The sequence below is a fragment of the Euwallacea similis genome, chromosome 22 (genome assembly GCF_039881205.1).
Source record: "Euwallacea similis isolate ESF13 chromosome 22, ESF131.1, whole genome shotgun sequence".
Taxonomy (NCBI): Eukaryota; Metazoa; Arthropoda; class Insecta; order Coleoptera; family Curculionidae; genus Euwallacea; species Euwallacea similis.
Genome location: NC_089630.1, coordinates 623,064 through 637,711, shown reverse-complemented (window position 1 = coordinate 637,711; position 14,648 = coordinate 623,064). Strand labels below are relative to the sequence as shown.

Genomic DNA, 14,648 nt, shown 5'->3' with positions numbered 1-14,648 from the left:
ACGATGTACCAGCTATCGAAGATGCCTATTAATCAATACGCAGACATCGGGAACTAAAATATTTATATTGCACTTGAATAAAGGGCGGATTGGGCCATGGGCAAAAAGTGGAAATCCTGTCAGTGTAATGGCTTTGATCGTTAGCGGAGGCCCGCGAAAGGGCCCTTTCACATCGTCCTGATTCCGGACCATTGCTGGTGATAGATGACCGTCGACATTTTTCAACTTGTTTCTGGTAAAAGGAACGTTACTTGGGTCGTTTGTCCACGACGAGTTATTAAAAATTTAAAGGCCATTTGAGAACTGCAGGGTTGGAGTTTCGGAATTCTATTTTAACCAGGAGAACCGATATTTAGCCGGGAAATAAATGTAAAAACTGACTCTCGAGGAACATTTTTCTTTTCACTGGCAGAACTCCCAACGGCATATTAATCTTTTATAATTCAGTCCCTCGATCGTAAATACGGACGTGCTTAAAGAAAACAATATCAGGCTCAGGCACATACACTCTTTTGACAAATAGCCGCTTAAATAGAGATTATTATTTGATTCATGCAACCGATTTTTTTTTCATTTATTATAGAATAAAGGTACTGAGGTAGAAAATCATAGAGCCGAAGTGTGTAGCCTGAATTTAAAATAATTCGGTGTAATCTGAATTTAAAAGAGTCTTTAATGGGGGGTCACGGTCTTAAAAGAGGCACGATTTTATGCGTCATTCCAGCTCTGTGTTTAATTAACTCGAGCGCCCCAAAGACAGATTTCAATCCTACCAGATCTCGTCAGTTCGCTCCGTCTCGAGTAAATTAAGTGCAAGCAGAAATCAACAATATCAACGGCAAATGTGTTAGGCCTGTAGGAAAATATCCCACCAGCGCCATCTACCGTGTCATTTTTGCTCCATCTGGACCAAACCTTCGAGTGAAAGCAGCAGGACTTAGTGCGCGGGGTCGGTTTGTAGCTAAAAACAACGAAGCTGAAAGTAAATAGTCGCAGGAAAGATCTGAGAAAATTAAGAACCATGATGACCATATGTGATTCAAGTTCGGCATTTGATTGACCCGAGCACCCGAAAGACCAATTGGATTCTACTAGATCTGCTCGGTTCGGTTAATCTAGAGGCGATTAAACACAGATATTGGCAACGTCAACTGTCGATTGGTTCAGCCTGTAGGAAATTATTTCACCAGCGCCATCTGTCGGGTTGGAGTTTCAGGGGTCTATTTCAACCAGTAGAACCAATCTTTAGCCGGGAAATAAATGTAAAAACTGACCCTCGTGGAAACATTTTTCTTTTCACTGACAGAACCCCCAACGGCATATTAATCTTTTATAATTCAGTCTCTCGATCGTAAATACGGACGTGCTCAAAGAAAACAATATCAGGCTCAGGCACATATATTCCTGTGACAAATAGCCGCTTAAGCTCCATTCCAGGGACCATAATTTGCTTTATGCAACAGAGCTTTTTCGCTTGCTACGAAACAAAGGTACTGATATAGAAACTCATACATTAATACCGCGGATTTGCAAAACACAATCCGAAGTGTATAACCGGGGACCTCTTCATGCATTAATCGAACTCCATCATAATTTAGTGAGAGAGAGTTCAATTATCAGATCTTTCCGATAATCGGAAAATTATAGTAGTTCGTCCAGACTTAACGCGTACAAATCACCAGCTTAAAAGCAATATTTAGTCGGAAGTGGATTCTCTGAATGCTCACCCCGAAACTACAACAAGACCCGCAATTATCAAGGGAATTATGGGGAAATTCGAAACTGATTAAAACGGAAGCTTTCACCTCGATGCATTAATAATTGTGATGTTAATAGACCCGTAAATACCTTCAAGATTAAAGGAAACATTTATTTTAATGAATGAAAAAATAAACACAAACGCGCCCTTGAGTGGACATGCTTTGTCACTAGGAGCTCATTAGGAGCCATAATGATCATATAAAACATTTTGACAAGCATTTGCTGGGTCATAAATTCTGAATTTAATGGAATCTTAAAAGGGGGTGTGCATTTTTATTAAACCAAAACCATTTGTTCGCAGAGCTTATGAGACTGATTGTTACGAGAAGAATTATGAATATCATCAAATCCTCATGGGTACTTAAAAGGCTTAATTCAAATCGCTTGATCGAGAACTGAGGAGAGTAGGCAACCTTAAATACGCCAATCGCGCACGCTGCTTCGCGTTGCATGTCTTAGTCCGGTAGATTGTAGGCAAAAAAACACTTTCTACATTTAGTCCGGTCGCTTATGGAAGGAATTCGTTGCAACTTTTTGTCGATTTAATTTCTGAGCATTTCCAGGTCAACAAAAGCTAATTGATTTCAGGTTAGCGGGACTCTACACAATACCGGCCAATCCCTAGTGTTTCGAGTAGAAAAAGACACTAAACAGCACGTAAACATATCCGGAGGGCCGCTGGCGTACCGTTATCAATTCGAAGAGATTTATATCCACTATGGGGCGGATAATCAACAGGGTTCCGAGCACCAAATCCAGGGTTACGCGTTTCCCGCAGAGGTAAGTTTGCTTTGCTAATTTACGGAACGTTCGATTTTCTCCAGAGAAGGTAAATAAATAAACAATCCATTACATAAAGTAAGGGTCTCGTTTCTTGGAAATCTCCTTCTTGCCCTCTCTCGTAAGGAAAGTTTTATTTTATTTGCGGATTCGCGCTGAATACAAAATAAAGACATCCCGCACGTCACTCAGTTTGATGTAGTGGTTGTCGTTATGAGAATAGTGGAGCTTACTAAAAGACCCATCACGCGACGCACGAATGTATTTATTGCGAATAAATCTTCATCCTTTTTAGCATTTTTCACGAGGTGAAACATTCCATGAATTCTTTCATTTGTATACAAGGTATCTGTTTCTGGGGCTCAACCTTAGAAATCTTAGGAACCATAAAACATACGAGGTCGGGTAAATTGGAGCAATTAAAAATTATTGGCACTTTATCATTGCCATATTTTTCTCTTACAACTTGGTGATGTCATATTTGAAATCCGACGTTTCAATTTTTTACTATTATCATCAACTTTATTTTTTCTTATGAGGGCCATTTTGGACTTAGAAATTTTTTAATTCCACCTTTTTTCTCATTACGATAATTCTGGTGCGAATATTAAAAATCCTCTTTTTGAAACGAGTGAGAAATAAATATAGAAAATTACAAGAGGTGCTGGGAGGGTTTACCGTCCGCTTCCAAGCAGAGCTTTATGCGTCTCTTTATATTTTGCATTCACCTTAAAACATCTCTTCTTCTGATTTGTCCCTTTTTCTTCTTATTTATTCTTAAAGTTGCAATGATTTTCCTTCGCAGCTGATTAATGTCGATATGTGATAATAGTATAATAGGGATAGATCTGGTGAATGTGCCGGCCAACCTGTGTCTCATTTCATTCCGATCAACGTATATTCCCGCATCTTTGACAGTTACCGAGATCCGCATGGTTAAACTCTAGAAATGGACACTCTGTATAAGCTCAAAAATCAAAGATTGTTCCTGTTTTGTCGACGTAACGTCAAAGTTTCAATCCAATTATGTACACTCTGAATCTCAATGTAGACGACAAAGGGCTTTATGCCAGGAAGTTTTAATTGAAATTTAATAATTGTATTAATCGACAATGCAAACCAAATCACTAATTTGCTGTTGAGTTGCGGAAAGCCCTTAATTGAGTTCGTAAGGTTTCGAGGTTCTCATAACGCACAGATATCGACTGAAGTATCGAATATTACATTCGAGACCGATTAATTGCGTTTGCGTATTAGCAAACCTTCCAAAGAAGTTCAACGTAACCCGAGACAAATTGCAAATTTCCAAGAGATTCTCGTATTTTCGAATATAATGGCATCATTTAAATGATACTCGCAAATCAATCGCGACGAAACGTATTTTCTGTAAGGCCCATTATAACAAGCGAGCTCAACTTTAACGAGTTCCTCTTCTAAAAATGTCTTATATTTCCTTAAAACGAAGCGTTTTCTTTGCACCAACGTATCCTTGTTTTCGGTGTAAATGATGTTGCCACTGACTCGTTAAAACGGAACAAACCATTCTTTCAGGGCATAAGGAACTGAATTAATAAGGTTGCCGGAGTAGACAAAGAGCTTGATGAGGTATTGTCAGGCCCTTTTCGGGTTTGTCTTTTTTTTTGTATTGGGATGTGGGTCAATGTGAAAGTTGTGTAAGATTTCTCCAAAAAAAAAGACCACCATATTAGATTTTTGATCATTCTTCTACTTCCACAAAGATTGTAACAGAAAAACTTAACAAGTTTCATTAAACAGTGCGGAGAGGCTTGAAAAAACATAAATATCGTTCGTTTAAAATACATATCTCTTAATTCTTACATCCTGGAGATACAGAATGAAGGCGCGCATTTTGTAGGAATATCATGGCACTCTTGGAGTTAAATCTTCATTTTCTCCCCATTTAGCAATTTCAAACAATGGAGAAACACATTGGCCGGCACTTTCACCAGATCTTGCTCCATCAGATTATTATTTATGGGGAAACACGAAAAACTTCATTTTTATAAATAAAGGCTTTCGTAGTTTCCCATAAATAGAGAGGAATACTAGGGGTGCTACTAGAAGTTGGGTATAAATTTATACCTGTATCCACCGATAAATGATTTCCTGATACGCCAGTGTGGAGCTGAATTTTGGCTTAAAAATGGTGAAAAATAATTCTCAGCCAATCTGAACTAACGTGTAAAGATGCGAATTTCAACTTCCTACTACCAGAAAAAAAAAAGATTAAACCTTCAAAGACGTTTTGTTCCGTCTACCTCACCTCAAAGTTCATAAAGTGGTTTTACCACGTGGCGAGAGTATGAGCTACTCAGCCTAACTCACGGCCTTCGAGATTCACTTTTCTGGAACAATTCGAACTTTGAACAGTTTTTAAGCCCAAAAGCTTCAGACCAAAAAGTCCAAACATAAACATAAAAATTGTTAAACCAAGCTCGACTCTGTTCCCAGTTTTATCCTGGTCGAAAAGTTGAGTTTCGATATACGACCTTTAAAAGTGAGTTTGCAAACTTTACATGCTCGGGTTTGGCTTTCGATAAGACATTGTCGATTAAAGGAGCATTAGAGAGGTTTCCTGGTGGAAACGAAATATATGTACTTCTTTGGTTATGGAATAAAGTTTCGCATCTAACTGGTTTTCCAGGATATATCAAAACATACCTAAAAGATTCATGATATCACGCACCCGACATTTCTAAATAAATCATGAAATGGAGAATCAATACACATTCGGGCAGTTACTCATTTTTCAGCCGAGATCGGGTCCCGATTTGATGATCTAAAGTGCTCGGCAAAACTTTTATTCGCTCGTAACAAGATGGTTTATGCCTTTTTTTCTCCGGTTTATAACGCACATATAACTGGGCCGGCTCTTTTTTTTGGAAGTCTTTATTTTCGCGAGCGCCGAGGTCTCGCGGCGAATCCGGCCCTGCTTGCCTTAAAAGTGACTTATTTATTCATCGATTTGATACTGTCGAAACTTTCCCAGGTTGATTTAATTTAGCGTTTCATTAATTTTCGTTAATTTTCGCCTGTGGTTAAGTTTGAATCCCAATAAGTTGCAATCTCAGTTTATTAATGGCTTCGAAGTTGGGGGTGCAATGAAGCAAACTTCAGCTCTTTATTAAGTTTGTTTAATAAGTCATTTACTTTTTGAGCGGAGGATATAAATTGATTTCGACCGGAGTATTGGTAAACTGTTTCCAATGTAAATTCAATTTTACAGTTCAAATGTTTTGAATTTATACGAGTCGAGAAAATCGGGTCAAAATTGATTAGTTTCGTCGTGACGTAGCTGGTGGGCCATTCAGAATTCAGCACTTAATCAAGCTGAGTGTACATCGAGAAGAATTGAAAAGATGCCACTGTACTACATTTATGTACTTATCAGGAACTCCACCGGGGAAACGCATTGGGGCCCCGAGAGGAAATATATTCAAGTCGTCTCTCGCCACAAAAGAAAAGCCAAATCGATGGAAATAAAGTAATAACGGAATAGATACATATCCCAGTCCATCAGGCTGAATTCGAGGGAAATTCAATACGGCGAATTTGTGTTAGAAAGGGCAGACTTTCGGGTATAAAATACAATAAAAGTGGTAGATAACATTGCCGTCTGCGATGAGAGTATATAAGTTTAAATGGGGCGGGTGGCGGCTTTTATCTGAATTTATTTGAAAGTCGTGTTCATGCAAATCTGGAAACTTAAACCCATTGCTTGGGCGCAAAAAATACATCTGACTGAAGATTATAACTCTTCATATAACTCCCCTTCTTTATCCCCAGTTCCTGCAGTTTAACCCTTTTGTGCTACTAAGACGCACGAGATTAGCTTTGCTGGAGCTGCGAGGTAATCTGCGAAGTAATCCAGATATTTAAGATTCTCTTAAGAGTCTCATACAGGATGATAATGGCTTATATTGCGCTGAGGAAGCCAAGAAAGATCAAATTCGACGAATAATCCTCATCGAGCCGGTGAAGTGCTTTCTAATTTCAATTAATCTAATTATATACGTTAAGTAAATGATAGGTAGGGGCACTTGATGCGCCCGGATCGGCCCTCAAAGGAACCTCATCTCGGGTCAAAGACGTGCGGTCCGGAGGACCTTGAAAATCACAGAAAACGGCGCCAGGGCCACGCGGCATCACGGAGGATTCCACATTGCGAATTTTAAGGGAAATTCCAAAATTTCCAGGTGCCGCTTTTTGGTCTGATCGACCGACTCTTGAACCTCTAAATTCCAGTTTAGGAACCTCAATTTTACGCGATTTTCAAGGAGCCTTGAGGAATTGCGAGTCGCATGTCTCAGAAACTGAAAGCGACAGTGCGCCGATCTGGATTATGAAGTTCCAGAAGCAATGCTGAAGCAATTAGTGGTGCTGATTTAAAGCCGCTGTCCGCACACTCGATGGGAAAAATCAAACGGGAGTTGCGCCAGTGGTGGTGATTGACGATTTTGGTCCAGTGGTGCTCAGGGCGAGCGATATCTCGAAACGTATTCGAAAGTCTTTAATTGTCCCGAAAGTTCAAATTAAAAAGAAAAAATAATGCGGGTGAAAAACAAGCCACGGGAACGTGATAAACAAACTACGGACGCGTAGAAACCCGCTACGGGAGTTGAAAAGTAATGCGGGGCATGTGAAAAACAAACTACGCGCACGTGGCTAAATAAGCTACGAGCACATAGCAATAAACTACGGATACGTGCTTACTTCCCCTTGGGTGGCTAAGTGAGCAGCATTAACTAGATCTCGCCGCACGAGTTTCTGAGGTATCGACGGCTCCATTTAGAAAACTTCAGGAAAAGCCGAAATTTTCGAGGTGCCGTTTCCCGTCATATCTCGCGAGTTTGCATCCTGTGCAGCCAGGGATGCTTCCAAAGGAGGCCTTATTAAATTGCGCCGAGAGAGAAACTAAAGCTGATAGCAGCCCCATTTAGCCCATTAACACAGTTTGTCGAAACGGGGCAATTTAGGCAATGTTTAGGCTAGCCAATGTCGAGATATTGATGACGGGCGTATAAGCTGCAAATGCCTGGGAGGTTTCTACGTCTATATCCAGACCTTCGCCGCCGAATTCCTATCTATGACCTTATCCAGGGATGTTCTCATTCGGGAATTTTTTTCATTCAAAATCGCGAATCGCGTGATCAGATATCTTATTCTCGCAGGCAACCCCGCATAAAAGCAGTGCTCGGTTGATATTTATATCTCTTGCCAGCTACCAGCTACATGATCTTTTCTAAGAAAGAGACGTACGAGGTCAAACTCTTTATACTTGCGGAAAGTAATCTTGATGATCCATATACTTAAAGCACTTTTATGGCGGCTTCTGCAAGTATAATGTCTTTTATTATGAAAATAGAACACTCGCTGCTTCCGGAGAGAAGCCGGCTCTAGCCGGGGCATATTGTTGATATAGTGTATCATTGTGTGTGTTTTTTACCAGGAAAGTGCTGAGATTAGACCGCATTCACATGCAAACCACGTAGATTCTTTAAATTTTCTCGTTCCAGATCCAGTTCTACGGATTCAACAAGGAACTGTATCACAACATGTCAGAGGCGCAGCACAAGTCGCAAGGCATCGTAGCCATCTCGCTAATGGTACAGGTAAGACGATTTCTTGTCTCCTAAGTCTAATGCGAGTTTAATTAAGAAAGTACACGATAATCTCCAAATCTAGTATGTAAAGTAACAAAGTGCAAGATTTGCCTTTTGGCTCGAGTTATAAGTTAGCTAATGCCTCTAAGAAAATTTATAATTACCTGTCTTCCTTCATAAGCTCGTTTAATTTCCTTTGTGCTCGTTTAGCACTTCACACAGAAGTTTGATGTATTAATTATTAATGAGGTTTTGATATGGTATTATTAAAAAAGGGAGTTGGATAATGGCTTTCGCGCACCGCTGTTAATTAACTTGTCAGTTATTCATCGTCACAGAACTCCCAGAAAGGATTGGCCTCGCCTAGGGCCGGAGGAGCGTTTTACTCCCAACACCATTACAAAGAATATTCCTAATGTCTTCAAAGATTTAAGCTCCGCTCTGAACCCAATTCAACTCCATTTTATCATAAACACGTGCTACGATTTAAAGCAGCTGCTTCTGGCCTAGCAGAGGGTCATTCCAGGCCCTGCGAGACAGCCATTTTTATACCCTCCCACCTGCCACCGGGTCCGAAATGTCTTTCGCATTAATTCGGGCCTTGTTTACAAGAATTGCTAATTTTAAGGATCAAAATTTGTGTCCCACTCACGGAAATACCTGGTGGTTTCTTAAACCGGGCCCTGCGGACGAAATTCTTAAAGGGATAACAGGGCTCATGCCGGGGTTATCCCCAGGAGTTTTACTTCTCCCTTGAGGAGGTGTTCGCAGCTTCTTGAACTTCTCTCTAATGGATTTATAAACTTTACTTAACGAGAAGTTAGCTTTTAAAATTCGGCCCGAATCGGTTGTACTCAGGTGCTTAAATAAGTGAGTTAGATGACTTCGGGTTGGGAAAACCAATTTCGCAGACACAACGTTTTATTACACCGGTTTAATTATTGAAAATGGCCTGGATAATTATTAACTCGCAACGGGCAAATAGAGGACGAAACGAAATATCGTTAAACGATAATACGAGTCCTGGGACTCAATAAACGAACAGCAATGGGCTGATAATTTTGCGAAAATGCACGCGTGACGCGACACGAAGTGTTCATTTTCGCTTTTTATTGGGAAACTGTGGAGACAGTTTGAACGTTTATTTGGAAACTCTCGCTCGTTTGACTTTATGGGACAGGACTGGTCAGTGTAACCGATGGTCCGCCATAGGCGTCACATTCAAATCTCGCCGAGAGCTCGCTTGCCAGGCCGTGTACAGGGTGCCTCAGGCGAAGGAACATACTGTACAAATATTTTAACCGCAGATTCCACTAAAAAAATTAAAACACGCGTATTTTTTATATTTTCTGAAGACCCGAGCTCTCCCGGTCAAACCTGGACGCCCGGGGCCCCCCTTCGGAGTTTGGAGAGCGGAGCTCCCCCCTTCGAACTGGCACGGCCGTAGCCCCGGTCGGACTGTTGGTCGTCCGCCTTGGCGCAGTACCATCGCTCGGCAGATAATGCTCAGTACTCATTGTGGATTATCGATTAAAAAAAAAAAAACTCTGGGATCGCAGAGGGTTGCTTTTTTGAAGTACTCCAGATTTTAAAGGGACACAAAGAAGATAGGATCAGTATTGTTTCTCGCTTGCGCGTGTTAGTTAGCACGGCCCGAGGGTTCGTCGCTGTAACTTCACCGTTTGGTGAAATAAACCTGAAACTTTGCCGCTCAAGTGATCCGAGAAGTTTAACACGAGCGTTTTTCATTGTAATGAACATCGTCGTGAATCGCGTTACAATCCAGCATGCACCGTTGCTGCAAAGAACTCGAATCTGTAGGTTTCTTTTTCTAAAGCACTAAGCGTGGCCCATGAGTTTGCGTCAGGCGCCTGCGCCTCATCTGCATGTCCGTAACGTGTACCCCGAACTAACCTCAAATGGCATTTCCAAAGCTTCTCAATAGAGAATCCACGATTGACAATAAACAGGGTGATTTTTTTATAGCGAAATCAAAGTGTTTGATGTGACTTTAAAATGTTTTCGCATAACAATTTAAATGTTTAATGCGCATCTGGACCACCCTGTATATAGCTCTAAATTTTGAAATGGGGAAATATTTTCCGGCAGTTTTACAGCCGACCATATGTCGTGTCCCGAGCCACAAAAGAAAGAAATTTAGGTTTGCATTTATAATCGTAACAGCCGTTTTACTTTTAACCGTATGCAATGACCCTCCGCAGCGGGAGTTTATAAATTATTTATGTCGAGGCAAAGCGGTACGTAAAGTGCATTTGAAAAACGTAGATTTGCCATAGAAGGTTTGCTTTCTTAAGCCGTTGAGGACAGGAAATATTGTGAATAATAGAAAAGGAATTAGGACGAATCAACACGATAGTTGAGTTCATTTAAGCAGAATTCAAAGACATTTAGAGCGATGAGGTTATATTAATATGCGTTCGCCTAGAAGCCTCTCACATCGCCCGAAATGAACCCTTTAGATTATCTATTTAGGTTTATTTAAATTCATGTATATCAAATTCTGCTTCAAATCGGGAGAAAATGCTGTGAACCAGGACCGGGCGAAACCGATCCAGTATTATGGAAAAAGCAAGTTCAAACAGAACCGGTAAATAGTAGAAATTATTTTTAAGCCGTGAAGAAATAGAGATTTTTATGATGATACATTAAGAAAAAAGATAAAAATATCAACTGAATGTACATTCGTAAACGCCTCAATAAAGCGCGCCAGAGCTATTTAAACATAGCGGCCAAAGAGGAATTTTTGCTTTTTGTTTCAGTGACGGCTAGTTAATTCTTCCAAATTTGACACATCAACTATCCTCAATGGACGGATATTTTGAGCGTTACCGGTATAAAAAGATTCAAATCAGGGGCGACGCTACGAGGCTCATGGTAATGTTTTTCCCATTTTGTGTTAACTGCCGGCCATTTTTTTAAATTTCAACTCCATTTTTAGATTTTACTATTCATTTTATGCAAAAAAGGTATGCTTAAAAAAATGCTTCCGCAGTATTTTTCTGTTGCTCCAACACTTAACTCGGCCTTCTGAACCACCCGACCTAGATCCACTTAATCATTTTGTTTAGGGAAATTATTCAAAATCTTTAGAGTGCTGAGTTTCAATTGAAAATGACACTTTTCTCCAACAAATAGTAAGAGCACAATGAGAATTAATTCGAAACAAACCCAATGTCTTTGCTCATTATCAGCTTAGCAGTAATAACTATAATTAGCCGACAAATTTAGAATTGCAACGGTATTGAGAGCGATGATGGTCAAAGGACTTGGAATTTCGTAACTGGACGAGTTACTGTTTTAAGACAAAGTACACTATGAATTAAACAGACAAATCCGAGAGATTCTAGGAATTTTGGTTAAACTAGATCTCAGTATGAACGGAGTAAAATTTAAATAATCTGAAACCGGAATATTTAGAACGAGGTAGTAGAGAAGTTCTCAAATTTCTTTGGCTTTGGGCTGTGCGACGTGTCCGCTACAGTGCATTTATTAACTTATTTACATGGTGCTTTGCACGACTTGTCGAGCTTTAGTAATCGGAATGTAGAGGGCGGCGCTGTAGGTATTTGCCGCAGCCCCTAACCCAACATCCTTTACGTGCTTTTTCTCGCCTATGTAAAGTCAATCATGCAGAGTTAGGAAGATGGTACACGTCTCTTTCAAGCTTCCTGGTGATCTAATGTAACCAGCTAGGACTTTAAGACATATTCGTTATGGCACACATAATAAGGTAATTATTTGTTATGCGACGCAAAATTTAAAATGGTTCAAGGCGACACGAAAGCCTTAATACATAAAGCGATTAAGGTCGAGAGTTTTCTTACAAAAACTACAATCAAGAAAGAATTGAATACCAAGTGATTTAAATTTGATTAACCGAAACGGGTCGGGGTTAAGGAGGAAAGGAGGTCGGTGTTGACACTTTGAAAAACACCCCAATTTCATGTAATTAAACAGCCAGTTCTATAATTATGAGTACAAACTTGGAAATTTAGACAAAATCTAGTGGCAAAATGCCCACTCCACAGGCCAGGTCCACAAAAACACTGATAGGTCCACACAAATCCCCGTTATCGCCGGAAAATTTCAAGAATTTCAGCCGCAAAGTCCATTTTAAAAAGCGGCAAAACCTCAGGTATTTAATTTCCAAGCGATAAATTTAGCGGGCGGCAATTTTGTTTCGGTTTCTACGTGCGATCGAGCTCTGGTTCGTTTATGTTTGGTTTCGTTCAATATTTGCGTTTACCGTATTCGATATTTTCCGTGGAATTATTTGCCGCTCTCCCGGCCGAACCTCCCGCTAAATGTTTGAACGGGATCTGGATTATCTGCGAATTCAATTTCGAATTAGAAAACTCCCAACCCGCATGAATCTGTAACATTTTAACAGGAATGCCAATTCCGGAGAGCAGAATTGAAACAAAAACAAATTGCAAATATTCATGCAAATAGGTTATATTGAAAAATTTTATTTTTTTCTTTTATTCTGTTTGGTAATGACAGTTCTGGTTAGTGGTAGAGTTGAAACTGCACACTATTCTGAGTTAAAATTGATCGAGAATTCTATGCATTCTTCGTTAAGGGCTCGGATGAAAATCTTTCTTGACGTTTTGGTGACTGTGTTGTTATGGCATAAAAACGCCTGATGAGCCTTCCTTCAAACGAAACGTTGAAACATGCGATCGCGGTACATCGTTGAATAAGGGACTAAAAACCTTCCGAAATGCGAACAAAAATATCAGGTCCGTACTTAAAAAGTGAAAGGTCTGGCCCAGCTCCAACAGGGCCGTATTTGAAAAATTGAAAATATGGTCTCAACCTGGACAAGAAGCTACCCATCGGTTTCTGTTAAGGAAAATACACGTGCTTACTTTTATTTAATGCTTACTTTTTAAATAGTATTGCAACGGTAACATCTTTTATCGAAACATCAATAAGGGTTGTCGTCCGCGCCCTTAGCAAAGAGAGAATGTTGTATACAGTTAATTTTATCTGAGAGTAAGGGGCAAATCTGCTTCAACCTTACTGATCATATTTCCGGAAAATTTGAAGTCAATCGAAGTCCGTCCCTGACCTCCGTCTAATTAAAATCCTGAAATAGGCCACATGCAGGAAAATCAGATACAAGTTTTAGTTTGGCTTAGTCACGGCATGGGGATGGGCAACACTTCTATCTTGTTTGCGAGTGTGTGTGCCCAACGAAAATTAATTTCGCTTCAAGTCCGCCTAATAAAAACTGATTTTCCGGAGATATTTTCTCGTAATTAAGTTTCGCCACAACAACGTTGTAAAAGTGTAATTAGCAAATTGGCCTTGGCCGGGCCCATCGAGCCCAAGTTAATTAAGAAATTAAGTCCGTTTTTTATTCATAATCGCTGCAGTTGTAAATCCATCTCCCGAGATTTAAAACTTATTCCGGGACGAAAATTAAGCAGCACACGTGCATAAAATATACGGCGGGTCGTAATTTGCCAGGAAAGCGCAAAAAGGATTTTCATGGGAGGCTAAAAATGCATACCAGATGCACTTCGATCCGACAAATCCCTGGATATATGCTCTGGATATATGTTGCCAGTGGACGATGGCCACTGGTTCGGACCTACGATGCCGTGAAACCCGGTTAATGTGGACAAATATGGAGCGATATTTTCCGATGGGAAGATTTATTTCAAAAACGTACAATCAATGATTCATACGTGTGCTTGGAATGGCTGAATTGGTCATTATGAAAGGAAATATTTTCGAGCGATTTCTGAACTATCCGAATTTCCCAGAGGGTTGCCAAGGCAAGCTGCAAGAACTATAGAACCCATAATTATCGAATTCAAGTAGGTGTTTCCACTGCATTTCCAAGACCTGCGAATGAGGTTTCCAGGAATCCCCATCAGGGGAAAGCAAATCAGGGACGTTTTAAGGACTTTCCTCGCAATTTCGATAAAAGGGTTTCGATAGACCGAAATTTCTTCAAGGCTCTTTTCTCAGTAATTTGATACAAAGATTACAGCACATCTCCAATCGTCCGTGTGCTGCGCAGCTATGTGTTCCGCTCAGCATAATAAAGTGTTATGTGCAAAAAGGTTAAATCTTAAGGTTCTTGCCCATTTTTGGAATATTTGAAGGTACCATTCAGCCTCTAAAAGCTACAGTCGGGCCTCTCCGAGAAGCTGAATCTTCCCGACGTCCGATTGGCTCAAAAATTGAAGCGAATGCGCCATTCGACTTTTTGCTGAATTTCCACAAAGTTCTTTTTGATTAACGGATTTCCCTTCCAGAATTCTAAAGCGGTTTTCTTCACAGAATGCAGACTACAGGAATTCTGTTTTTGGTCTAAAGCATTGAAAAAGGCGAATGTTCCGAATTCCAGATTTTACCACTCGGGGTTAATTTCAATTTCGCTAAGTCTCTACTCAGTTTTTACTTAATAACACTCGTTTCGAGCCCCGAGCAATCATGATCTCTCAA

At 40.2% G+C, this 14,648-nt stretch overlaps 1 protein-coding gene across 1 annotated transcript in view; it reads left to right on the top strand.

The window, feature by feature from the left end:
- The window catches only part of CARPA (Carbonic anhydrase-related protein A), a 66,822-nt gene that overhangs the window by 28,072 nt on the left and 24,102 nt on the right, over positions 1-14,648 (top strand). Inside the window, exons 4-5 of the mRNA XM_066401235.1 lie at positions 2,350-2,541; positions 8,079-8,174. Of these exons, the coding sequence (XP_066257332.1) occupies positions 2,350-2,541; positions 8,079-8,174 (288 nt within the window). The remainder of the gene's footprint in view (positions 1-2,349; positions 2,542-8,078; positions 8,175-14,648) is intronic.